The sequence below is a fragment of the Acomys minous genome (assembly GCF_964271855.1).
Source record: "Acomys minous genome assembly, chromosome: 14".
NCBI lineage: Eukaryota > Metazoa > Chordata > Mammalia > Rodentia > Muridae > Acomys > Acomys minous.
Window position 1 is genome coordinate 6,322,276 of NC_140496.1, and position 25,452 is coordinate 6,347,727.

At 56.5% G+C, this 25,452-nt stretch overlaps 1 protein-coding gene across 3 annotated transcripts in view; it reads right to left on the reverse strand.

Moving 5' to 3' along the window:
- Positions 1–258: 258 nt before the first annotated feature.
- Positions 259–25,452, reverse strand: part of ZFPM1 (zinc finger protein, FOG family member 1) — a 57,525-nt gene continuing 32,331 nt past the window's right edge. For all 3 annotated transcript variants that reach the window (XM_084756901.1, XM_084756899.1, XM_084756900.1), the window contains exons 4-10: positions 14,207–14,340; positions 5,745–5,844; positions 3,740–3,946; positions 2,901–3,131; positions 2,510–2,605; positions 2,278–2,424; positions 259–2,096 (exon numbers count right to left, since the gene is read on the reverse strand). In XM_084756901.1, the coding sequence (XP_084613027.1) occupies positions 319–2,096; positions 2,278–2,424; positions 2,510–2,605; positions 2,901–3,131; positions 3,740–3,946; positions 5,745–5,844; positions 14,207–14,340 (2,693 nt within the window). In that variant the 3' untranslated portion in view covers positions 259–318. The remainder of the gene's footprint in view (positions 2,097–2,277; positions 2,425–2,509; positions 2,606–2,900; positions 3,132–3,739; positions 3,947–5,744; positions 5,845–14,206; positions 14,341–25,452) is intronic.

Here is a 25,452-nt window from a genome sequence, read left to right on the forward strand (position 1 = left end):
CCCTTAGGACTAGGTACCCTTCCTTGAAGACTCAGCAAGTACTAGGTTTTATTCTCCCTAATGGTCTGCAATTGGACGTGCACAGTGGCAGGCTGCGGGTGAGCTAGAAGCAGACGAAAAGAGCTCTGAGATGCTCGAGCCCCTGGAGTGGGCTAGGTCCTGGGGAACGGGGTGAGGTGCCCAGTGCAGATCTGCACAGGCTGGGGTATGGAATGAGGCCCACTGGATCTAAGACAACAGGCCGGCCCGCCAGCGAACTTAACACACCGAAACGTCTTTATTAAGTGCCAAGGGTCCGGGTGGTGCGGTCCCGCAGGCTCACTTCACGTGCTCGGCGGCGTGAGAGGAGCAGTAATACTTTTTATGTGCGATGAAGGTGGACAGGCTGCTGAACTTGATGTTGCACAGGCGGCAGTAGCGGTGGCCAGTGCCACCGCCACCGCCACCAGGCGCAGGAGCAGGTACCGGCGGGCCCTTGCAGGGCGTCCGCACGCCTAGATCTATCGGGTCAGAAGGCGTGTTCTCAGGGGCAGGGGATGGGGAGCGTGGCGAGCGGCCGTCTGGGCTGTCACGCAGAGCACGCTCGGCAGGTGTGCGGGACTCAGCGCCTGGGCTGGCCACGGGCTTGGTCACCTGCAGGCCGTGTGCCTGGCGCAAATGCTCGACCAGGTCGCCACGAACGCGCCCGTTGGGCGGGCAATAGGGGCAGAGGGAGGCGGTGCGCAAAGGCGCGTGGGGGCAGGAGTACTTCTTGTGGGCCAGGTAAGCTTCGAGGCTGTGGAAGCTTACGCGACATGCGGTACACTCGTGGTAGTCCGCCAGTGCGGGCAGAGCAGCAGGTGTATCCGGAGTCTGGCGACGGGGCCGCTTGCTCAAGTCTATGGGGCCGTCGGGGACCGGTCCCGGAGAGGGCGTGGGGGCGGGGCCGGCACTTGAGCTTGCAGGCCTTGGAGAAGAAGGCCCCTCGGCTGTAGGGGCGGGTACAACAGGCACAGGGGCGGGGCCTGCCGAGGGGGGCGGGGCGCCGGCCGCGGGCAACTCGTACAGCTTGCGACGCCGGCGCGTGCGCACGGGCGGAGCTGTCAGTGCCGGAGCCGCGGGTCCCGGAGCCGGCGTGGGTGCGGGTGGCCTGCGCGGTGGCGGGTCGTGGCGTGAGGCGCAGTAGTAGCGCTTGTGCACAGTGTAGGTTTCGTGGCGGCTGAACCGGATGTTGCAGGCCTCGCACAACGTACGGCTGGGATCATCCTCTGAATCATCCACCGAGCTGCCGGGACTCTGGCTGCCCTCGCTGCCCCGGCCGGCGGCCTCGGCCTCTGGAGTGGTCGTGCCACCCGCCTCTTCCTCTCGCGGCCCGGGCCCCGGGGATGACCGTGGTGCGTCTGGCTCTGCGGCGGCACCTGGAAGCGCGCGGGCCGACCCTGTGGCCACCTTCGGTTTGCGCACAGCGGGCGGGTCCTCGGGCGCGCGGCGGCCGGAGCAGTAGAGGCGCTTGTGCACGTAGAAGTTGTTGATGTTGTTGAAAGTGATCTCGCACTCAAAGCACGTGGCGCCCTTAGTCCCCGGGAAGAGGCCGGTGGGCGTCCCCGCTGTCCCGGAGCTCCCGGCGCCCTGCTGCAGCCGGCTGTGCACCAACTCGGACATCTTGGCCAGGATCTCTGAGGCCTGTGGCGCTGTAGCAAGGGCGGCGGTAGCGCCTGCGTCTGGACTGAACACATACTGGGGCAGGAAGAGCGTCCCGGCCACTGTTAGCTCTCCCGGCCCCGGGCTAGAGCCAGGCGTGGGGCTGGGCAGTTCTGTCTTCACCCTGACTGGCGTGGGACTGGGTGGCGAAGGCGTCCGAGAAGGAGCCTGGGGACCTGGTTCTCCCGGGTCTGAGGCACGGGCAGCTTCAGGCTCCTCTGTAGCTTCCACCTTGATGGTCCTAGGGGCTGCAGGAGACTCGCTGCTGCCCCCATTGTGGGGGGACACTCTGGTCTCTCCATTGGTGACTTCAGCCAAGGCCTTGCTGTCCAGTCCTGAGGATGGCGTGGGTACCTTGTCAGCGGGAGCCAGGGGACCCTGCATCAGTGAGTGCTGTTGGAAGCCTGCCAGGCTGTCTAGAAGAACACAGATTGCAAGTCAGGCCTGTGGCAGGCCTTAGGTAGGATAGGGCAGGCAGAAGCAATTTAGGACCAAGGCAGACAAGAACACCATGTGTTGCCTATGGATAAGCCCCGTTCCCACCTCCCCTCCCCCCACTTATCAGAGGGCCAGAGAAGCTCCCATGTGACTGCTTACCTGAAGGAAGTTTGGCTGTTGGGTGTCCAGCCCCTGGTGAGTAGATCTCACCCTTAGAGCCTGGCTGGCACACCATGTGGTTTGTCACCAGGTGGCTGTAGAGGATGTCCCTTGTGGTGGATATGAAGCCACAGTTGTGACAGACACCTGCAGACCATGCTTTTGTGGTCAGGTTCTTGGGGCTGAGGTATAGCCCCGGGGATCCCAACCTGACCCCCTCCAGCCCACCTACCGCTGAGCGTGTCTGTGTGCACCTTGAGGTGGCGTTCACAGTTGGCCTTGGTGGTGAAGGCTGACAGGCAAATGAGGCACACAAAGGGGCGCTCTCCTGGAATAGAGAGATGAGGGGGCTGGCTTGGATCCCAGTGACAAGGAAGGAACTCTGGACCCAGGCCCTTTTTAGTTTGGCATCAGCCATGCGTGCCTCCCAGGGATCCAGGCCTACAGCCAGCCCTTGTAGGAAGTGTGCAGGTAGCCACAGGCAAGCCTTGTGCTAGGCTGTGGAGAGGGACAGGAGAGCTGCATGGTACATGGTAGCAGAGTAGGTTTTCCTGAGCACCCTTCTGGTGTAGCCCTTGGCTATGCCAGGGCAGTGAGGCCAGGAGCAGGCACGGGGCACTCACCGCTGTGGCTACGCATATGGATCTCCAGCGAGCTGGCACTCGGGCAGCTCTTTCGGCACTGAGGAAAGGGGCAGATACGCTCGTTGGGGTAGGTCTCCTTGGGCTTCTCCTCAGTTGCTGAGACGGGGGAGCCTGCACGCTGGCGGCTGGCGCAGTAGTAGAGCAGGTGAGCTTGCAGGTTCCGCTCACTACGGTACCAGATGCCGCAGTCTTTGCAGGGGAAGACATCTTCTGGTGGGGGTGGAAGTGGAGGTGAGGACAGGCTGATGGTGGGGACCGGGCAGTAGGGACTGGCCTGTGGCCCTTGGCCATGATGGCTCCACGCTGAGGTGCTGGCTGTTGCTAGCCTCCCTCCTCTTTCATCCTGTCCCCGATGGCTAGGGTCCTACCGGAAATGGGATCTCTGACTGATTTCCCCCAGGTCACCCCTGTCTCATTGGAGGACTCACCCAGGCTCTGGGGATTTTCCTGTCCCTGCATTGGGGACTCAGCTTCTACTGGTGCCTTAGGGCGAACATACCCCCCCCAACACCCTTTCTCTTTCCACTGTATGCGTCTCATGGGACCTGCACCCCGATCCCCTGGAAGCTGTGTGCTGTCTTCTAGCACCCAGGCTACTCTGCATTAGCTGGGTACTGTCCTTCAGTTCAGTGTCTTACACACCCCACTCCAACCGCCCCACCACCACCACCACGTGCGTGCGTGCGTGCGTGTGTATGTTTGTGTGTAGAAGCTGGACCTCTTACAAGCTGAACACTCAGAACCTCTATGTTACTCCCCAGCCCTGATCTTTGACTTGAGCATCACCCAAAGCCTGCCCCAGGGTGTCACATACTTACTGTTGATGACTGCGGTAGCCAGGATGGACGCCATGCCAGCCTGCTGGGGCAGCAGCTGGATGTCTGTGTGCACTGCGGCTGAGCCTCCAGGTTCTACTGGTTCCTGCACAGGGTGTCGGGGAGCACCTTGGGGCTCGGTCACAAGGAGCACGTGTAGAAGTCCACCAGAAGGCACCGCCTTGGTGACCCTGCACCAGAGGGCGTCATCTGTAGGGTACAGGCATTTATGATGCTGGGACCAAGGGTTCTGGGCTTACAATGGGGGCCCTTTCCCTTTGTCTCCACGCTGGGGCCCACTGTGCTGCCAGGGATAGGTGAGGCCAGGCAAATGGCAGGAAGTGGCTGGGTTCAGGTTCACAGTTGTGGCGGCTATCCTGTGCCTGAGCAAGGACTAGGGGCCGTTCCATTTCCACTAAGAGTGGACATGGACTGGCAGAGATGATTGAGGGGGATCTTGTGTAGCCTCATAACCTGATGCAGGGGCCCTAAGAAGAACCAGTCGTTCATCCTGTTGGGAACTGACCAGGTGCTGTTCCCATAGTAACCTGTAGAGGGCAGCCTCAATCAACAAAACCCAGGTGTCCTGGCCTGGAACCCTGAGGCTGAACTTCCCCGTGAGGTGTGTGGGCAGGGACACTGCTCACTTCAGCCCCAAGCCAGTGGCCACTCCCAGAGGAATGTGGGAAAAGAAAGGGGAGTATGTCTGTCCTAAGGCAGCCGTAGGAGCTGAGCTGTCCTGTAAAGCCTGGGTAAGTCCTATTACTGAGGCAAGGGTGAAAGAGGGAAAAAAATTACTCATCAAAATCCACAGGATTTCTGTGGTCATTATGACCCTGTCTGCTTGGCTCGGATTGCCAAAGATCATGCCACTTTTATCAACACCAGCCCTATAAGGACCCTTCTCTTTTGTGGACAGCACACTTGGGCAGAGTGGGGCAGGCTTGCTGGGGCAAGCACATGGGTGACTGCTTGCCAGCATACAATCTGGTGTTAGGGCATGTTCCTTCCTAGTCCAGGCTGCCTTCTGGATGCTCTCTCAGTCCTTAAACCACCCTTTGATAGGGTTGGGAATATGATCCCCTCTGCCCTGTAGGAAAGCACCAAAGTTCTCGCTCACACTGTGTGTGTGTGTGTGTGTGTGTGTGTGTGTGTGTGTGTGTCTGCGCGCGTGCGCCTGACCACAGCTCTCAAAACCATTGGAAGTTGCTCTGCTTCCGCTGAGGGCCTACTCAGGAGCTGACTTCAAGGACAAAACTGCCAGACCATTTTAGCAAATAGGATGAGCTGAGGGGGAGACCCCTTTTGCAGCTCCTACTCTTTTTTTTCCTTTCTTTTAAATTTATTTATTTATTGTATATGAGTACTTTATCTGCAGAAGAGGGCATCAGATCACATTACAGATGGTTGTGAGGCACCATGTGGTTGCTGGGAATTGAACTCAGGACCTTTGGAAGAGCAGGCAGCGCTCTTAACCACTGAGCCATCTCTCCAGCCCCAGCCTCCCCTACTCTTAGAAGGTTGAACAGAGGGGGTCAGGCAGGGTGGAGTCATTTGGCCACAGCCTCTTCCCGTTTTTTAGATGGAACAACTACCTGCAAGGCAAGGGACGTACCCAAGTCCTACAACCAGTGAGGGGTGGGTATGGGTCTGAACACAGTTGGGCTAACAGAACCCAGGCTGGGCCTCAGGTGGCTGCCCTTCGGTGGACCCCAGAATCCCTCAGCAGTCAGCCTCTACCTAAGGAGGTAGAGAAGCAGCAATCCCAGTGGCCACCAGGGGCCTGGACGACCCGTCTAGCTCTTGTGCCAGTGGATGTGATTTGCCTGGGACTGCAGCTCCTAAGACTGTCCATCATCCTCTCAGATGGGGTCTGGGTGCTCTCAAGCAGTTTGATTGTCACTGTCACCCAGATAGGCTCGTGTCCCTTTAAGTGGCTAGGCTAGACAGAGTGATCCCCCCCACCCCAAAGACCTTAGAGGGGAGGGAGGCAAGCAGAGACACAGACCCTTCCTGTAGATCTCCGAGTTGGCTTCTGCTTCTGTCAGAGCCTGGGGTAGCATCCTTAGCCAGCAGGCCTCATCCACCAGCAGGGTTGCAGCTGGGCCCTAGGGAAGAGCAGGGACGGGAGAGAGTCAGCTTACACAAGAGTACCTAGTGGGGTTCTGCTGTGCGCTTGTGGTCAGTACCCTGACATTTCAAAGGGCTGAGATACTATGATACTGGGAGGCACACCAGGGACCTCTGCCTCCCAAGGTTAGGCGTTAGTCTCTCTTGGGAACAAAGGTCCAGAGAGATCAAACAGTGTGGCCAAGGGCACGCAGTTATGAGTCTAGAGCCTGCAGATGTGTGTTCCCTCTCTACAACAGTGGAGCAGCAAGGGCATGTATGACCCATGCCACACAGCTGCTGGATGCTGGATTTCTGCAGGGAGCTCTGTGATATCAGTTCCTCCCAAGAGAGAATGGAGGGGGGGGGAGAGAGAGAGAGACAGAGAGAGAGAGAGAGAACACCAGCCTTGCATCCCTCTCCAGTAGAGCTTTCCACTTTCCTCTCTGTCCACCCATTGGCAGGACTGTCCCTTCCCTGTAGTTGGCCACCCCAGCCCAAGACCAGCTGTGTTGCTGAGGCTGTGTAAAGGGTAGGGGGTGGGGGTAAAGCATCCAGCCTAGGGCTGTGCCACACACTTCCTCTGCAGCTCGGCCTGAACCTGGAAGGAAAGAGGTCCGGGCTCAGCGCCCCCAGGGCCACCAAAGCTGCTTGTTTCCTGTCCCCTAGACCCTGGCTCCCAGCCCAGCAACAGAGGAAGTATACATGGCCATGTCTCAGCACAGCCCAGGCTGGAAGGCTGGGCTGGGATTTAATCTCAGGTGGAGGATGACACAGCCAGTGGAAGGCAGACAGGGGCAGCAGAAGCCAGTCCTGTTTGTCCTTGGAGGGTGAGTGAGTGCTGCTATCCAGGGCATCTTCCTCCTGTGGAGCTAAATCTTAGTCTCTAGACCCAGCTCCTTGGGCATACGTGTGAAAGCACAGAGCATGCCCTGTGTTACTCTGTCAGCCACTCACTGTTTTAATCAGACACCTGCTCGGTGTGAACTTTTACCTCAAGGCCCAGAGCCACTGCTATGGATCTTAAGAACCTCTGTGGTGCTCACGGCAATTGGCTCACTGGGTAGGAAAGATAAACAACTGGCTGGAATAGGAGGAGAAACAGGCTGCTGATTGTGTGGGGTACCACCCTACCAGAGCTGTGCTTGGCATTCCTGGGTTTCCTTGTGTGTGGTGTCCACAGGGGCTCCGGGGCCAAACATCAGGGACTAGTCCAGGTTTGATATTTCCCCTGTGACCCTTGTGGGCCAACTCTTCCGAGACCACACGTTCACATGGCATTTACAGAGCCACCAAGATAAGGCCTACTAGCTAGGGACTCCCAGTGACCATGTACCATGAGATCACGACAGCCCAGCTGGGCAGCTTCCACGTCACCTGCTTGCTGCCACGTGGCTTGTCATGAAACAGAGAGTGGAGATAAGCTGTCTCTGAAGGGAACCCTAGAGTCCTGGCAGGCGACACCTGCACCTCTGGCCTCACTTTCCTATATACCAGCAGAGTGAGGCCCATGTGACAAAGCTGCTGTGAAGATAGGGGGGGAGGGAACCCCCCCCTGTTGGCTGTGGACTCTTCCTTGTCCTGCTACCAGCTCTCAGGTGGGATGGGTGGGGTGGGGCAGGCAGGCCATTCCCCCTCTCTGTGGCCCTTCCTGCCCTGGACACAGATGAGTTTGGGCCTGGAGGAAGCCCTTGGAGCCGCACACACTGGCCACGGCTGCCTTACTTATGTGCTGCTTGAAGGATGACATGACCAAGAAAGTATCTCCAGGCCCAGGTATGAACCTTAGGTCCTGGACCAGGCTGGCAATTGTCACATGTCCACTGAGGGGGCACATTCTACCCAAGAGCCTGCTTCAGGTCTGCTGCTGTCAGGAGTGTGTCTCACTCTTAGTGACTCCCAGGGATGCAGGGGATCAGTGTGCCTTCAAGGTCACAGTTGGACAGCTGGGAGCAAACCCCAGGGGTGATGTAGCACTTGAGGGGTGGCATCCACACTGGGGACCTGTGACTCCCATAGCCTGGCTGTTCCAGGCCTGAGCAGCTGGCTGTCAGCGCAGTGACTGGGTCCCGGCCCTCCCTGCCTCAGCCTTCCACGTCTCTAATGAATATTAATGAGCGGAGGAGGGTGAGAAAATTAATCTGCCTGATCCTCTGATGGGTGCTGTGGTAACGATATGAAATCTAATTATTCGTCCCAATATTTCTAAACCCTCAAACTGAGACTGACAGCCTCGCGGTCGGTTTAACGCTTATCGCTCTCTGGAGCAGCATGTTCACGGCATGATAAAAACACGCGCGCCCGGGCCACTTTGCTGACGCTGCATAAGCTGCTTTTTCTGTGGAGGTCCCAGTGCAGGGAACACCGTACCGCATTCCCCACCCCGCAGCATTGCGGCATGGGGCGCAACCTTGGGGAGCAGAGCAAGGAGGGAGCTAGAGAGGCTGCTGATGATGATCACATCAACTCCCCAGGGAAACAGGGCATGAGATCCTGGCTGCCCCTAAACAGATGTCCCGGGCCTCCATCCATGGTCCCTTCCTCTCTGCTTCCAGGGGGCCTGTCACCCCACCCTGACAGGATAGGTTAGGGCTCGGACAGGGCTTTGCATTCAACTCTTCTTCCTGTCTGGTCTCTCAAGCTCCAGAGAAAGGAGTTCAGCACAAGTCCACCTGGCATGCTGGGCCAGCTCCCTGCCTGGCCCGGGCTCCACTCAGTCTGTATAGGTGTGTCCAGGGTCAGAGAAGGGCCCTGGAATTCACCCCACTTGCTGCCCCTCAAGTCATCGTTTGTCTCTCTCCCTCCTGGCTCCAACTCCCCCCGCCCCCCGCCCGCCCCCAGCCTAGGATGACGTCAGCCACTTTAAATTCTCCTGTGGATCTGAGCCTGCTCCTGTTCCCCTAAACAAAGAGGTCAGTGTCTCAACACTGTGGGCCGGTAACTGTCGGAAACCGTATCTGCGCACCATCCACTATGACGACTTTATCTGAGGCTGCGTCCAAATCTTGCTGCCTAACTCATGAAGCCACTCATGGGGAAGGTAGGACCTCTCAGGTGGGCACTTAGCCCAGGAATGGTATCCCATGCCCCTGCCTGGATTCCAGGTCTCCATGGGCTGGAGAACCAGGGCCGAGGCCTGTGGTCAGAGGGTGACTCCAATTGGGACGCTCTCCTGGTCCATCAACCCGTGATCCAGCCAGGCGGTGGTAGAGCATACCTTTAATCCCAGCACTCGGACCTCTGTGATTTCGAGGCCAGCCTGGTCTACAAAGTGAGTCCAAGATAGCTAAGGCTACACAGAGAAACCCTGTCTCAAAAAAAAAAAGAAAAAAAGAAAAAATAAAAGAAAAATAATTTGCTGATCCACTCATCTTCCACAGGGCCCATCGCCCACTTCATAGGTGCAGGGCTGAGGCCCCTCCCCCCACCCCAGACTCTGCACACAGGACAAGAGCCAAGGTCTGAGAAGCCCCACCCTAGTCTCCTATTCACGCATTCACGCACTCACCCCTCAGATAGGCCCTGAAAGCCAGCTGTATGCGGGTGCTAGGGACAGGTAAATAGGAAAGAGGAAGGGACCAGGGCCTATCAAGGGACAGACACCATAGGAGACAAGAGACCAGCAAGTGTCAGGCCTGGGCTTGCTGTTAACTGGGCTTTGTGTTGAGAAATTCAGTGACTGGCCCAGGAGAGCAGAGGTCACCTGCAGGGAAGGCCACAGGTGTGTGATTAGTGCCTACCCCTGCCAGCCAGCCTTCCCTGTGGGTGGGATGGACCCCTGCGGCTCACCTCTGGGCGCCCAGCCTTTTATCTCAGGGGGGCTTCTGGGCCCAAGGCTAGAGCTAGCTGTAGTTGGGCCTGAAGCTGTAGCTACCCAGGCTCAGGGGCAGGTGGAGGAGCCTGGGAGAGGCGGGAGCTTGGGGTATTTTCTAAGCTTCTACCACAGCAGAAGGGAGAAGCAGGGAGAAGGGTGCCCAGGCCCCCACAAGGCCAGCAGCAAGCCTAGACTCTTAAGTCCATTTGCACTTTCCGCCTGGTGACCTAGCCAAAGGACGCCTCTCGACTCTCCTCATCTCTGTGGAGTGGGCAGAACGGTAGCTTCACAGAAGTCACCAGGATTGTGAGGGTGATCTCCCTCAGAGAAGAGGTCTTTGCAAATCTGCGTTCAGAATCTCAAAACGAAAATATGGAAGTACCTGGGACGGAGGAGTCTCAGGCCCGATAATGCGTGACGTGACGTAATAAGAGAAGAGCCGTGAGTTCGAGGCCAGCCTGGTCTACAAAGCGGGTCCAGGACAGCCAAGGCTACACAGAGAAACCCTGTCTCAAAAAACCAAAAAAAAAAAAAAGAGAAGAGCCAAGGGGAGCGACAGGAGGTCAGCAGCAAACGGAGTAAAAGCCAAGGGTCCTGTGGGGCTCTGAGGCAGAGTCTGCCTGAGGCTTCTGGTGGCCCCAGTGTACCTGAGACACCAGGTTGTAGCACCCAGGGCTTATCTGTGGGAGTCTCTGCCTGCTGTCAGGGTACATCAGATAGCCCTTTCCAGCTGGGGTTCCTAAGGCTAGGTGGCAGGCTCCTTAAGGCGGGGCGTGGGATGCCTCAGCAGGCTAGCAAAGCAGGGCTCAAACATAGTAACCTCCCTGTCTGGGTAGAGCAGCAGTGCCCACCACTGGCTGCCTGTCCTGGAGAGTAGAGGCCTTTCCTGGGCACCCTTCCCTTCCTGTTACACAGAGATGTGGAGGATAAAAACCATGCTCCCCCAGGACCCCTGAGTCCCAGCTAGGGTGGGGCCCAAGGTGAGTCTAGCCTGGACTCCTCAGCTCTATCCCCAGGTGAGAGGGCCCCACATTTAAGAGCACACTAGTCCAAGCTATGTGACGGCCAGACCTAGACGGTGGTCCCACTTCAGTCTCCCTAGCGTCTTTTCCTCCTGTGCCCATCCCCATGCTCAGCAGTCATGGGCCCTCCCCTGGCCTCCCTGTGGGCTTCTGGCCACTGTAAGCTGAGGGGAAGAATAAACAGGTAGAACCAGCATCGCCAGGCCGAGGTACATGGCTGTGCACTCACCATTCATCGATGCACCCATTTCTGTACACTCACTCTTCCACCCATCCATCCACGCACCTACCTATGCACCCATCCATTCTTCAGCCCTTTACCTCCTGCCTAGTCATCTGTCCGCCCCCACATGTACCCATGTGAACACATGCCTACACACTCACACCTACCCATCGACACATCCACTATTCATTCCCCCACCAAAAATCCACGTACTAGTCTTCCCGTCCAACTCTATTCCTAACTATGTACGCATCCATACCCACCATCCACTTACCCACCCATCTAACCACGCACCCCGTCTTTATCTGTGCACCGTCCACTCACCTGACGTTCTGTGCTCACCCGCTCATCCATCCACTTATCCACCATCAATCCACCCGTCCGCGTTAGCATCCTCATCTCCTCCCCCATCACCCCCGACACTGAGCTGTGACCCTAACACGCCTTTTCAACTGTCGTCTTTTACAGGCATGGAAACAGTATCAAGCGATAGAGTACCAGCTCTCCACTCAGGGCTGTGTGACTCAGTTTCCTTCCTGGATACTAACCCTGGATATCTGGTGTGGGTGGGCGATTTCCCTTTCAACTTGTCACCACGGTGAGCAGCCCCCGACCTAAGAAAAGCCCAGGAACCGGGGACCCATATCTACACGTGCCCCCTCCTTCTTCTTTAAGGGGAGAGGAGGAACTGCCTGGCGGCTGATAGGGCCACGGGGCAGGAGGCGACTTCTTCCTCAGGCTGCGGGGAGAACTGGGACCCATCAGCCCAACTCGATAAGAGCCCGCTGAATGTTAGCAAAAATATTTAGACAATAAACGAAGTATCGCAAAGGCGCCCATATCGTTCAGAAATCAATCATCTGTACCGTGTGTCTGGACGCTTGGCGCCAAGGCGGAGATAGTGCCTTGCTGGGGAGATAAGGGTTAATCAAGGATTTAATTCTGTGAGATAGAGGGGAGCGAGGGAGGCGCTTCCTCCCTCTCTGCAAGCCTCACAGGCTTTGTGGCTGCACTCGCTTGGCTAGCATTTCACACCTGGGTGGGGATTCTACCTTCCTGCCACCTTCCCTGGCTGAGCTCTGCCAGGAGACAAACTAGGTGCAGAGGGTGGCAGGGACAGGGGCTCTTGTGGAAAGGGGTGGTCTGCACATGGCAGGAGAAGAGACTGAGGTTCTAGTCCTCCTTAGCTCTCTGGATCCTGGTGACTTGGCCCAGAGCCTCAGAGCCTTAGTTTTGTCATCAATAAAAATGGGGACATTTGGGGCCAGTGAGATGGCTCAGTGGGCACAGATGCTTGCCTCTAGACTGGCAATGTGAGTTCAGTCCCCAGGACCCACAAGGTAGAGAGGACAAACCAACTCCTGGAAGCTGTTCTCTTAGCATGTGTGGATGGGCAGATGAGTAAACAGGAGACGGGAGAGAAAAAAAAGAAAATAAAATTTAAAAATCAGGGACAGTGGCCTGCCACTTAGGGCTGGGGGAGGATGCCGTGTGGCGTGTGCCTGGGGCTCCCTTATTTGTCCCTGCTTAGGCTGACCACTCCAAAGAGTACAGAGACAGACACAGGGCACACCAGGCCCTGGGCAGCCCTGCCTTTGCTCCTGTTGCTACATGTGAGTTTCCCTGACTGGAGTCTGGCGACGACGGGCTCCAGGTTCCTGCTTGCATGCTGACTCCTCTTCCTGACTAACCCGTGCCAATGGTCTCCAAGTCACTTGCTGTCCGCTGCACATGATGACGTGCTAACCTTGCAGAGTCACTCTGAATGGCCTGGCTTCCTTCCTACAGGGCCTTAATCAGCTGGGTTGTGCATCATGTCATCCCTCCCTAGGCCAGTCTCCTTCCTCAGGCTGAACCGAGCATGGACAGGGTCAAGTGCCACTCCAGGCCTACCTCACTTAATCTACAAAGCCGCCAGCAGGCAAAGGCATCAACTTGTAGCTCACAGAGCACAGCCTGGCCTGTCTTCTCTGTAGGCTTAGGCCTGAAAGAAGCCTCTGGGTTCCATGTGACCTGCCTGTGGCTCTGAGCAGGAAGGGATGTGATTGGGACATAGCAAGTGGAAGGCCCCAGGTAGACACGCTCTATCCAGAGCCAGCTCCTGTTGTTACTGGACAGCCTGAGACAAGTGTACTAATCCTGGTGGCTGAAAGGTGGGTGTGGCCAGGCCACAGGCCTCAGTAGGTAGCACATTTGAATTCACTGAGCCTTTTTCAACATGAGAAAGCCTATCCCAACACAGAGATTTTGAGTCATCTCATATGGCTGATAGAAGCTCTGAGTAGTGGTGGTCTGTGCTTGGGACCCGTCTGCTGCTCCTCCACCCGTACCTGCCTGTGGACGCTGTGTGTCAGTCTGTGCTCCTAGGATGTTTCCAAAGATGAGATCGTGTGTACATGCGTGTGCAGCATCTTGGCCTCCAGATGCTTGGGAAAGACAGCTCACAGTCTCAGCCTCAGCTGCAAAGGCCACTAAGAAGGCAGCCTTGGGCCCTCAGACCAGCTGGCCAGCCAGTGAGTATCTTGGATCAGGCCACACCCAAATGCCACATCAGGAAACAGGGCCTTACACCACAGAACTCTGGCAAGGAGACACCTCATCCTAGGCTTGAAAAGACTAGCCAAGAAGCCTAGGGCTGGCCCAGGCCTGTGCCATTAGATGTCTCTGGACATCACACAAGGCTCTCCGCCCCCTGCTCATCGGTTGCCGACATGGCTGCCCTCTTTGTACTCCGGCCTCTGTGTCCTGCTGTCCTTTTCCACCTGAAATGATTTCAAAAGGAACCCACATAGTCCATCAGGAGGAAGCCGGGCCCACTTGCCATAACAGAAGCGGCCTCAGAAGCAAGTCCAAGACAAACGGTGTAGCCAGTGTGTCGGGAAGGAGGCTGCCTTAGGAAACCTCTGCCTAGGGCTGTGGTGAAAAAGCTGAGCCAGTGCCGGAAAGCCACGCCCACCCCAGCACCTGTTCCAGTGTGGGAAGGAGCTTCTTACTTTTTACAGCTCTCCTTCGTTGAAGCTGCTGCTACTCAGCCCTGCCTGGCCACTTTCCCTCTCAGTTCCATGGGCACCCTGTTCCTTGCTGCTTACTCTTTTTGGACCTCCTTCCTCTTCTCTGCTGGGCTACACTTCCTGCTCTTCTAGGAAGCCCCTCCCCACTGGGACCTCCAAAGCACTATTGTCACCCCCTCAGAGGCTTCCCAGGAAGTCTCTTCCTTTTACCCTTGCCTCCTCAGGTTCCACCAAAGTGCCCCTCAGGAAAAGCAAGAGGTTTGGCTGGCCAGTCAAGGTTTAGCTTCTTACCAGTTCTTCCCGCTCTGGGGTCAAGGATCTGGTCTGGATGCTCCCACGGAAAGGGCCCCACGACAGGCCCTCAGTGAGGTTCAGCCGGGCCCGCACACACCTCTGCCCATCCTGCAGTGCCAGTTCCAGCTCCTCTGAAGGGAAACAAGTCAGGTGAGGTGGATGCTTGGTGACCCCCACCCCCACCCCAGCCCACTCTGTCCCACAGCCCCCACTCTAGCCTAGTTCTTTGCTCCTCCCACCCTCTTTTTTGAGACAGGGTTTCTCCGTGTAGCTTTGGACTCGCTTTGCAGACCAGGCTGGCCTCCAACTCAGAGATCTGCTTGCCTCTGCCTCCCGAGCGCTGGGATTACAGGCATGCGCCACCACACCCGGCTGCCTTTGCCCTTTTTTTTTGAGGACACGCTGGGTGGCAGGCACACCATGGAGAGGTGGACAGGCTGGTCACACCATAGCCTTGGTCACAGTCGGTGGAACCTGTGTGTGCGTGCTGCACACTGCGTGCAGGGACCTTGTGTGCTACGCTGAATGGTGGCCCTTCACCAGACATCACCCATGACTGTGAATGTCCCTTGCATGTGCGAAGAGGACTGCAGGTATGACTAAATTAAAGATCATGAGATGAGATCACCTTGGATTAGCAGGTGGTTCTAAATAAAAGACAGTATCCTTACAGAAGGCAGATGGCGAAGACGGAGCCAGAGGGTGAGCCACATGGGGCTTCTAGAACTTCTGGTAGACGGCTGCTGGCCTGCAGGCTGGGACAAGGAGACCCTTGGTTGTACTAATTGGTGTTAGCTGTGGGACACACGGACACCTGGCCAGCCACCTGCCCTACTTGAGCCTCTATTTCTTTAAAGGATGTGGGAGAGTGTGGTCATTCTTTCAAAGGGTGGTATTTCCCCAGGCCACACACACTCTGCCCTGTCAGCTTGCTGCCCGGGCTGCCAGCCCGTAGAGGCCTCACATGGCCTGGCCTAGTCCCCTGGCCAGAGTGCTGTGGCGGCCCCACTTCCTGGAGCCCCATCAGGCAGGCTGTGGCCTTAATGGGCGCGATCATCAGATAACTGGCCAGCTAATGGTGCAGATAAGGTGTAAATACGCCAGGAGGCCCCGTGGAGAGCTGTAACTAGGCCTTTGTCTTCCTGAGGCTGATAAGATGGCAGTGGACCAGGACTGGAGGCCAAGGAGGCCTGTGCCCCTTTATCAGCCTGGGAGTGGGAGAGGGGGCCAGAAGGCAGGCTCTACCCTTCATAAACCAGACCAGTCCTCTGCAGCTCACCCCAGGACACTGTGCTGGTGCAGGGCTGTCTCACTGGCTCCCCCTCCCTCCCTTTTCCTTGCCCCACGGGGCATTGCTCAAAGCTGACACCACAATGGTCAGTGCCCTCTATAGGAGCAGGGATAAGGTCTGGGCAAATGTCCTAAGAAGGATGCAGAAGCTGGCCCCTGTGAAGTTTGGGGCCCTAAGAGGCCCACTGCTGGCAGCAGGTGTCAGGATCCAAACCTGGCACTGACTACAGGGCCATTTATCTGTTGCTGTGACAGTGACCTGCCAGCCTCCCCTGGTTTGGGTGCCCATGTCTCTGGTCCCCAAATAATGGCCCGCAGGACAGAAATGGAATTAGAGAGTTCTCCTGAGAGTCTATGCCTACAGTTCAGCCACCTGGAATCCTACCCATGTGTCAGAGAGGGGACAGAGAAGTCCTATCCTGAGAAGGGCGTCCCTGGACCTTGGTACAGACAGCTAAGTCACCTACTCCCGCTCAACTTCTGTGTTTAGAACATTCCTAGTGGGGCGGGGCCTGGCCCCTGTCAGGAGCTCCCTGTTCCTGGGATACCTTCCTCTGAAGCTGTGTCCTCACAAATTAGGGGAGGCAGTTGATGCAGGTCACAACTGAGGGTGTGGTATGGCACGGACAGATCCACAGACACACACCCATCCATGCCGCTACCTGTGGCAACTAGGCCCTCTTGGGCAGCCTGGGCTTCAGCCCCTAAGGGGAAGGAGGCAGTCGGTGCCACCCCTTGCTCACCCACCAGCAAACAGCACCCTAATCAGAGTTCACGGCCATGGCCCAGCCTTCCAGATAAGAGCATGGCTGGCATTTCCCATGGCAGCCACCCCATCCTCTGGGTATCACACACCACCAGAGAGGGCTGGTCGCTGATAAGGCCTGTGGTCGCTCTCTCAGGGGGGCAGCACCACCATTCTGCACTCAGGGACCGGGGGAGGCCCGGGAGAGGTGGGGATGTACAACAGTCACTGTGGTAACACACCTCTCTGGTTCAGGGTCCAGGTCAGGCAGTTTGAGGGTGACTCTTGAGGCAGACTGGTGAGGGGAGTGCAGCTGGTCTCAGCCCCAGCTCACCCCGGCACCCTGTACAGAGCAGTTGTGCGCAGCAGCTCTGGTGACAGTCAACACTCAGTTACTTAGATAACCTAGTTCCTGCCCCAACCCCTTGCAGCCAAAGGAGAGTTAGCACCCTGCAGAGCCATGCTCCTAGCAAGTAAAACAACACAAGAAAAGTGGGGCTTGGAGAAGCTGTTCCTTTTCCAAGGACCCTGAGACCGAGGTCACAGGAAGGAAAGCCCAGGGCTTACAGCTGGGATGCCATACTGGAAGATGTGACAGGCGTGGAGCTGGGAAGAGTTTTCTAGAAAAAGTGGGGCTCAACAGTGGTGAAAGGAAACCTGGGCTGGATGCGGCATAATCTAGTCTCTGGGTCTGTGGCACAAGCTAGCTCCCCTGAGGGGTGTCTAGGGCCAGGGATTGGGTCCACAGCTTCTACTCTGGGGAATTCCAGAAACTAGGTCATGTCCAGATGCCTCATGGGCACAGGCTGTCATGGTGGGTTCCAACCTGGTTCAGGCTCTGGTCACATGTCCCCTCAGCTAGAGAATGGAGAGTGTGCCTTTGTCTCTTAAAATTTGCCATCCTAATGTGAACCCTGGCCCCATCCCCTGTGCTGTAGCACCAGGCGTGACTTGCAGGGCACCTCCTGGCATACGTGGGAGGCTGAGACTCAGAGAGAGTCTGGGGTGTGCCCGTAAGTGGAAGCTTGCCACACTTACAACCTCAGGACCCGTTTGTGGGGTGAGGTGGGAGGGAGCAGCTGGCTTCTGAAATGGTCTGGCCCTCAGTTTCCCTCTGCTCCCTGGATGGACCCTCGACAGGAACCAGGCTGTCACTACAGGTCCAGCACTGGGTCAAGGGCTAGTTCATTCAGGTAAACAACTGTACACCTTGCTTCCAGAAAAGAACACGTGCAGGGACTTAATTGCATTCTCCAGAAGCATCTTCAAGGAACAATGTTTACAATGTTAGTCACGCACGGCCCCGCAGGGTACTCTCTCCCCAGGAACAGAAGGCCAGGATTTACCTCCTCAGCTGGAGGCTGGCTGGAGGTAGGGGTAGATCTAGCCATTGATGGGGTTCACTGGGTAGCATAACTGGTGTTCAAGCCAACAGGCCAAGCCCTGACGCTGCCCTAATGTCTGTGGTTCTGTCCTGCCGGAGCCTCAGCTTACAGTGTTGTCGAAGAGGTGTTCACACATCATCCTAAACAGTCTGCATCTGGGGCTGGAGAGATGGCTCAGTGGTTAAGAGTGCCGCCTGCTCTTCCAGAGGTCCTGAGTTCAATTCCCAGCAACCACATGGTGGCTCAAAACCATCTATAATGTGATCTGATGCCCTCTTCTACAGATAAAGCACTCTTATACAATATATATATATATATAAATAAATATTAAAAAAAAAAGAGTCTGCGTCTGTGATTGAGGCTAAGGGGCCATGTTTACTACAGTGCTGAGACTACACTCCCAGGTGGTGCCCTTGGCCTGGGAGTCCCTCAGACCTGACTTGTGGTCACTGGGTCCCAGCTCTATCTTGAAACCTAAGTGGTTTCCCTCGGTGGCATGTACATACAACACTGCCTAGTCCTGAAGGGGCCCAAAGATCTTAAGCAAATTCCATAAGCTCTCATCCCCAAGGGTGACCACTCCTTTTTAAATTTTTTATTTACAGTGTGTATGTGTCTGTGTATATGTATGTCATGTGTCTATCTAGGTGCTCACAGAGGCCAGAAGAGGGTGTCAGGCCCCTTGGGGCTGGAGCCTCCTGACACAATCAATGTCTGAGAACCAAACTTGGGTCCTTTTAACCATTGGCCCACCTCTCTGGTTCCCCAAGTATGGTCACTCTTAAATCCTGACCTCACAGTGCCCTTATGATAGTACCTGAGTCACCCCAGTCTTCCCATGTAGGTAGTGACTGGCTTGCAAGTCTAAAACAGGAGGCTGTGGTGTGTAGCAGAAGTCAGCAAGAGGCTTCCTCAGCTCAGATGGGGCCAGACCCCTTGTGCCAATGGCCAGGGCTTCTGGAGCACCAAACCAACCACCCAAAGCCACCACCATGCCCTGTGGGGTCTGTGGTTGGTATGTGGGTGCCCACCGGCTCACCACCGGCACAACTTATGTAATCAGCCCAATCGTTCCCACCAACCCGCCCTGTGGCTCCCACAGGGCAGCTGGGGAGTGGCCCCTATCACAAGGATCGCGCTGTTTGCTTTTGATAAAAGTCACAGTAAAGAAAAGAACAAGACATGAATGGGGAAGGAGGGGAGCCCCAGTCTGGCGGGGTCTAGAAGATTCTGCAGGTGTGATTACAGAGCAGGGTAGGCACAGTGTACGGCTTATAGGACATCTGCTCCCACTAAAACCAAGGCCCAGAAAGGGCAAGCAACTCCCTAGAGTCACACACAGATGAGAGAGGGGTGGGGGAGCAGCTGGGATGTGCTCTCTGGATTAAGTCACACTGAAGACAAACCTGCCTGTCAAAGGTGTGTGGGGGGGGGAGGGGGCGGCACTGTATGTTAGGCCTGTCCTCGCTTGGTTGCTGAAAGAGTCTCTGTTTGCTAAACAATTTTTAAGGAAGACAGGGGCATTGAAAGCAAGCTTGGAGAGGTCCAGGAACTTTCCTGAGGCCACACGGCCAGTAAGAAGAGTTCAGCCAGTTCCCTCTGACCTCCATCCTCATGACTCCAACCAGGTAGGTGATACTGGCTCATTCACAGCAAACCCCCTGTATCAGGCAGCTGGGTATGCCAGAACTTGACCACATTTCCCACTTACAGATAGGAGTGTGAGTAGCAACAGGGGTAGCAAATGATTCTGAAAGCCCAGCAGGGCCCCAGTGCTCATGTGCAGGGAATTGGACAGGGACTCTAAAGCCTGTGGCCACTGGCACAGCCGAGATGGAAGGACTTTCTGCCAAGCATTCTGCAGAGGGAGAGGATGGCACCAGTTAGGTAAGCTGCAGAGTACCAGGCACGGTGGACACAAGCAGAGGCACCGAGGGCTGGGGTGAGCTCTAAGGGAAATGGAAGGGGCTCTGCCTTGCCCTTGGGGGTTAAGTTCTGACCTTAAAGAGCACCTTGAGTTGCAAGCCATTAGGAAAGTGGGGACCCGCCAGCTGTTTTAGTTACAGTCTGATTCTGACAGCATTTGGTATTTCTGGTCAGGCTAGGATGACTGGAGGCCACCAGAAATGTGGGTCCAAGTCCTGTAAGGATGTGGCCAGTTCATACCGGGAAGCAGCTCTGCTCTGAAACACACATGTCCACTCTTGAGAAGGTAGCAAAGGGCGGTTCTAGGACGATCAGGCGCAGAGCAGCACCTACAACAGGATGGGTGGGCTGGTCCAGGGTGCCGCACTAGATCCTGAGAGAGCCGCATGCTGTTCCCGAGTGCCCTCCCTTTCACCTCACTGATCTCAAACCTCAGAGCTAACAGCTGTCTAGCTCCCTAGACTGCCAGCTCTCAGGGATATTCTGGGCATCACATGTCCCACAGCCAGGAGGGTGCTGTGCCTGGGAGAAGGGGCAGCTGGTCCCAGGGGGTGGAAGGGCACCCCCTGTTTCTGTTCCCTGCCCCTGTGAGCTTCTTTGCCGGGCCATTCAGCCTCCACCTCAGGTCCAGCCACCACTCTGGTAGCCCTGTGGAAGAAAAGGCCAGCCTCACACTTCCTGTCCACCTAAATAAATAAATAAATAAATAAATAAATAAAATTAAAGTGCAGGGTAGGATATGTGTATGTGGTCACTTTGGCCTGGGGTCTGGGTCACTGGGAACCCCAAACACTGGTGCTGGGTGGCGGGCTGGTCTAGGTGCTGAAGTCCTGCCCTTTCCTACGGCCCCTCCCTGGTCTCTGGGGCCGTGCTTGTCGAGTATTGATTTTTTTGACATGGAGCAACAAACAGCCTTTATCGGCTGAACCCTGGCCCTTGCTAATGGCAGATCTGGGTCCACCTGGGAAGAGGAGGCTATGAAGGGTGGGGCTTCTCCTTCCAGGGATCTGGGGGGCCTCTCACCACCTGGGCTAACTGAGCTTGTTCTGGGGTAAGGGCTGGCTGTCACAGAAGGTGAATCTACAGGTTGTAATGGGTCCAGGGACGCCTTCCTCCTCACGAGTCAGCCAGGGTTCTAGGTCACTCCTATAGAACCTGGAGCCAGGACTCCTTGGAGAGGGACACTATCTCTGTCCCTTCGGGGCACAGCCAAAGCAGCCAGACCAGCAGGAACAACCATGGCAACAGGGACCTAAGCACCCGCTACCCCTTCAACAGCCAACCCTTATTGGCTTATGTGCCATGTCTATGCAAGGAGTTCTTTCCTACCCACCCCACATCCCTGAGGAGGCGGAGAGTCATGGCTTCCAGGTTGCCCTGGAGCACAGATATGTCTTTGCTAGGCTCCTCTAAGAGCTCTGTGCTAGATGCTCCACTGTCTTCACCCAGGATAGAGACAGAGGAAGCCCCATCAGTTTAGAGGCCCCGCACCTCCCTGCCTACTTGTGGTGGCATGGACACTTTGGTCTGGTCAGGGCCCGGATTCACCTGGCTCTGGCACAGCATAACCATCCGCTTTGTCATCATTCCTTTGTCCTCTGGTGTCCCGGTCTAAGCGGTCAGAGGGTGGGTAGGAGGGCATGCGAAGGTCTGGGAAGTGGCTGCTGTTGCTAAGGGTGAAAAGGTTAAGCTCTCTCCTACCTGGAGTGACAGCTGCTTGCCTTGCCTACAGCACTCACCTCCTGGGGCCAGCAGCAGGTGATGGGGAGGCCGGTATATCAGGACACAGCTACCATCCAGAGCACACTGGTGCTTCAGGGCCTGAGCACACAGACCAGAGGCCCCTACAATGGGGGTATGTGCAAGTGGGGAGACTGAGGCCCTGGCTACAGGACTGCTGGCCACTGTGGGTGTTAGGCCTCCACCCCAGGCACCGTGAGGGCTGGGAGACAAGGAGGTTTTAGGGATTTGTTAGCATCTCCTCTCAGAAGAGCCATCTGCAGTAGCCTCTGTCAGCTTGGAGGCTGCAGTCACATTGGGACATCGGGAATTCAAATCCAAGCGTCTGATCTGGCTCTGTCTTTCCTCAAGCTCCCTGACTGGGAAAGGGAAGAGGGATGACACGGCGAGGGCAGGGACTGCTGTGTGTTCAGGAAAGGGGAGAACCAAGCAGGCTGGTCCTACCCTAGATCCACGCGTCTCCTGCGGCAGCTCCCTGCTGACCCTGGACCTGGGCACCTGGTGCCCATGGCTGGTGTTGGAGCCTGTGGTCCCGGGGCACCTGTCCCACCTTCCTATAGTCTGCATCTGATCTAGAATACATGGCACCTTCAGGGTAGGCCTGGGGACAGGGGGGACTCGGGCAGAACTAGCCAATTGCAGGGGTGGGAGACCGTGCGGCTTGGTGGCTCCATGTCAAGGGCAGTGGAGCCCAGGTCAAGCCTATCTCAGGCTCAGGGGCCTCCAACAATATCCTATGGAGTCTGCATCGCTCAGAAAGGACAGCCTTGGCTGTCCTGAAACTTGCTTGTAGACCAGCCTGGCCTCAAACTCAGACATCACCTGCCTCTGCCTCCCGAGTGCTGGGACTAATGGTGTACCCCACCACGGCCCAGGTCTTGTAGAGACTTTCTTAAGGGTCAAAAATGTCCTCTGGCTTCACTACGATGGCCATTCTCGCTGCCTTGCAGTCCACACTCACGGTCTTTCTGGATAAATTCACAGGGCCCCATCAAGTCCCTGCTTAGAAGGGTCCACGGCAGGCCTTGGTTAGTGCACCCCAATATACCCCACAGCACCAGTCATATCGGGGGACATGGAGGCTTAGTGGATTGAAGGGCGAATCCAAGGCCTATGGTGATTGCAGAGGACCTGGATAACCCAGCTGGGGGCAGGGCTGGGTGGGCAGGGCCCTCATGAGACACAATAAGGCATGATAGCATCTCGCCTCATCTCAGGCCGCGCTGGGCCCTTGCGTGCAGGATATGACCAGCCCTCGAGCCGACGGCGGCCCCTTTGTCCCATCTCTGGGGACCGATCTTATCGGCTGCGTCCACCGCCTCCATAATGGAAAAAAACGCAGCGAGGAAATCAAAAGTTACGCACAGAGATAGAGAGGTAATAAATAAATAAATAAATAAGGAGTCATCGTGGCTATGGGGAAGGGGTGCCTCTTAAAGAAAAGCGATGTCACAGGGCTGGCAGGGAGAGGGTGAGGGCTTGCTTCCCAGCTCCCATCCTGGGTCTGGGTGAGTCTTAGCAGCATGCTGGGTCTCACAGCCAGTGGCGGGGGGTGGGGGGGTAGGGGGTGGGGGATGGGGGGGACTGGGGGTGGGGAGGGAGAAGGGGGTGGGGGGGCGGTCATCTCAGAAATGCTGCTCACATGAGGGCAGTGCTACCCACAACTAAGTAGAGCTGCCTCAGTTTCCCTTCTGGGTCAGGGTAAGACCAAGAGAGGGGAGGGTACGTGTCCCAGTATCTGCAGGTCTCACTATTCTGCCTACCTGGGTCTGTGTGGATCCCAGCCATGGGTACAGGGAAGCGCAAGGCTGCCCCACTTCTGCTGCTTTGCCTTACTGCAGTCACCCTGTCCACATCCCACAGAGAAAGGGCAACTTCCTGGCTGAGGCGTCTCACTGCTACCCATAGAAGTGAGAGGAACAAGGATGCAGACCCAAGGTCACCGCAGACCTGTGTCTTATTTCCACTAGGTACTGTGGTCATGGTAGAAACGGCTGGTGCAGCTGTGGCTCTGGCCAGGATGGGACATGAGACTGAGAGAAGAGACAGAGCTGGATGGCAGGCCGAGTTGGCTCTGATGCCTGAGGTGGTGCTGCCAGCCAGAGTGATTTGCCAGTGATGGCCATAGTGCTGGGGGCTCTGCTAAGCAGGGTACCTGTGGCTAGTAAGCCAGCGGCAGGGCTAAAGACGGTCACCACAGTGGGGCTCAGAGCAGCAGCAGTGCCAACACGGGTGGCATCATCAACCATGGCACCAATAACAGTAGCTGTCCCCTACCACACACACTGCAACCCATCCTTTGTGGGTCCCGAGGCAGGCCCGCGGCCACCATTCTGAGGAGGCCATGACTCTTGAGGTTGAAATGACATGTAGACCTTAGAACCAGGGAGGGGACAGGAGGGAAACTGCTGGAAGGCAGTGGTTGAAACTCCCCTGGCAAGATTGGGACCTAGCCGGCTGATGTCTGGGCCAGCTGCGGGGCCTGCTAGCTGGGCAGGAAGCTGGTGGGAGGGCCGAGAAGGAAACAACTTGATTAACGCCGCCACCAAGATAGCCTGCCCTGGCCACAGACAGCGGGTCCCGGAAGGGGGTGAGGTCAGTAGGCCACATGTGGTGGGCAGCTAGGCCCGGGGCCCCCTCTAGGCCTGCATTTCCCACTGGATGTCCCGTTGTCTGTCCACTTACCCTCTGCCTACACTGTCCACTGAGCGCTCCTTGAGCAGAGACATCAGGGTAGGTAATGGATACTCAGAAGAGGTAGGCCTGCTCAGTCCTCCCCAGAGTTGTCCATCTTGCTTGTCTGCCTCAATTTCTACATCCGTAATGGGTACCTGCAGTGCCTCCTGCTGCCTGCATAGTGTAGTCTCGTATCTTCTGGGCTCTGCTTGTACCCACGCAGCAGCCAGTGGGGTCTGCTCCCAGAGCAGAGCTGCCTGGCACACTTGGTCCCCCCTATTGCTCCTGATGCCGTTCCACCAGCTGTGCCTTAGAGGCCACTCATCAGGTGTCAGAAAGAGCCCTGTGAGGATCCTGGGCACTGGAGTGCATAGCCACTGGCTTTGTCCCCGTGTTGCAGCTACGTGTCTGTCCCTTGGTGATTGGCTGCCACTCCAGCTACTGCTCAGATGGAGCTGTTAACCCCAAGATCTGTCATGTCCCAGATGCTCAGCGTTTGAGAAGGAAGAGATGGGGCCGGCAGGAGGGGAGGGCAGTTTGATGGGTCACCTATGTAGTATTACTAGTGTGAGGCCCCCTCCCCTGCTGTTCCCAGGGACCAAGGACAGTTGTCAAGGTGGAAGCTGAGCCATAGCTAGCCCAGGACTCATGGGGACAGACCAGTGGATAGCCAGGATGTCCATCTCCATCTGTCAGCCATCCTCCCATGGCCCATGCTGACCCAAGGCTATGACCTCTGAACCTCGTTTCTAGGAAAATCACCTACTTAGCACTGCCTTGATGAGGCCCCCTCCACCTCTGAGGCTCCTTTCTCTTCATCCTGCATTTAGGTCCATTTGTGTACACTCAGCTTAAGTCTTTCATGGTGTCTTTTGTCCCAATACACTATTCCTGGGTGTGCTGGCTCAGAAGCCCCACTCCAACACCATCTAGAATTGTCTCTGGCCTTGGAAACAGGGGTGGCGGTGTTTTCAATACATCCCGGGACAGCAAGGCCATCCTCCTGTCTTTCCAGCCCTTGAGGGTGCCTGCCCCAGCAGATAGATAACTCAGAGACTATTCAGGAAGAATGTGCCTGATAGTAAAGATTCCTTAGGTCTTTTCACCCATCTCCTAGCTTTAGATTGTTCATAGCAACCCTGGGGTCTCAGAAAAACAAGAGCCTTCAAAGGGGCTCTAAGCTCCTGGGCTGTTCTCTGAGGCTGACCCTAAAGTGACCCCTATCATCTACCAGTGCCCCCTCCCCCACTGACTAATCTTAGACAAATAGACCTATCGCCTGCCACGCCAGGCCCCATGATAACGCAAAATAGCTGGAATGATTTTTCCCACCCACACATGCCAGACAGTCAGTCGTGGGGAGGGGAGCATGGCCAGCTATCGGCCCATCTCCCAGGCTGTCCATCAGGACGAGCCGTCCTGCCTCAGCCGCCAGATAACAGGCCTTGAGGTTCACACAGAAACCCCGGGCTTGTGAGATT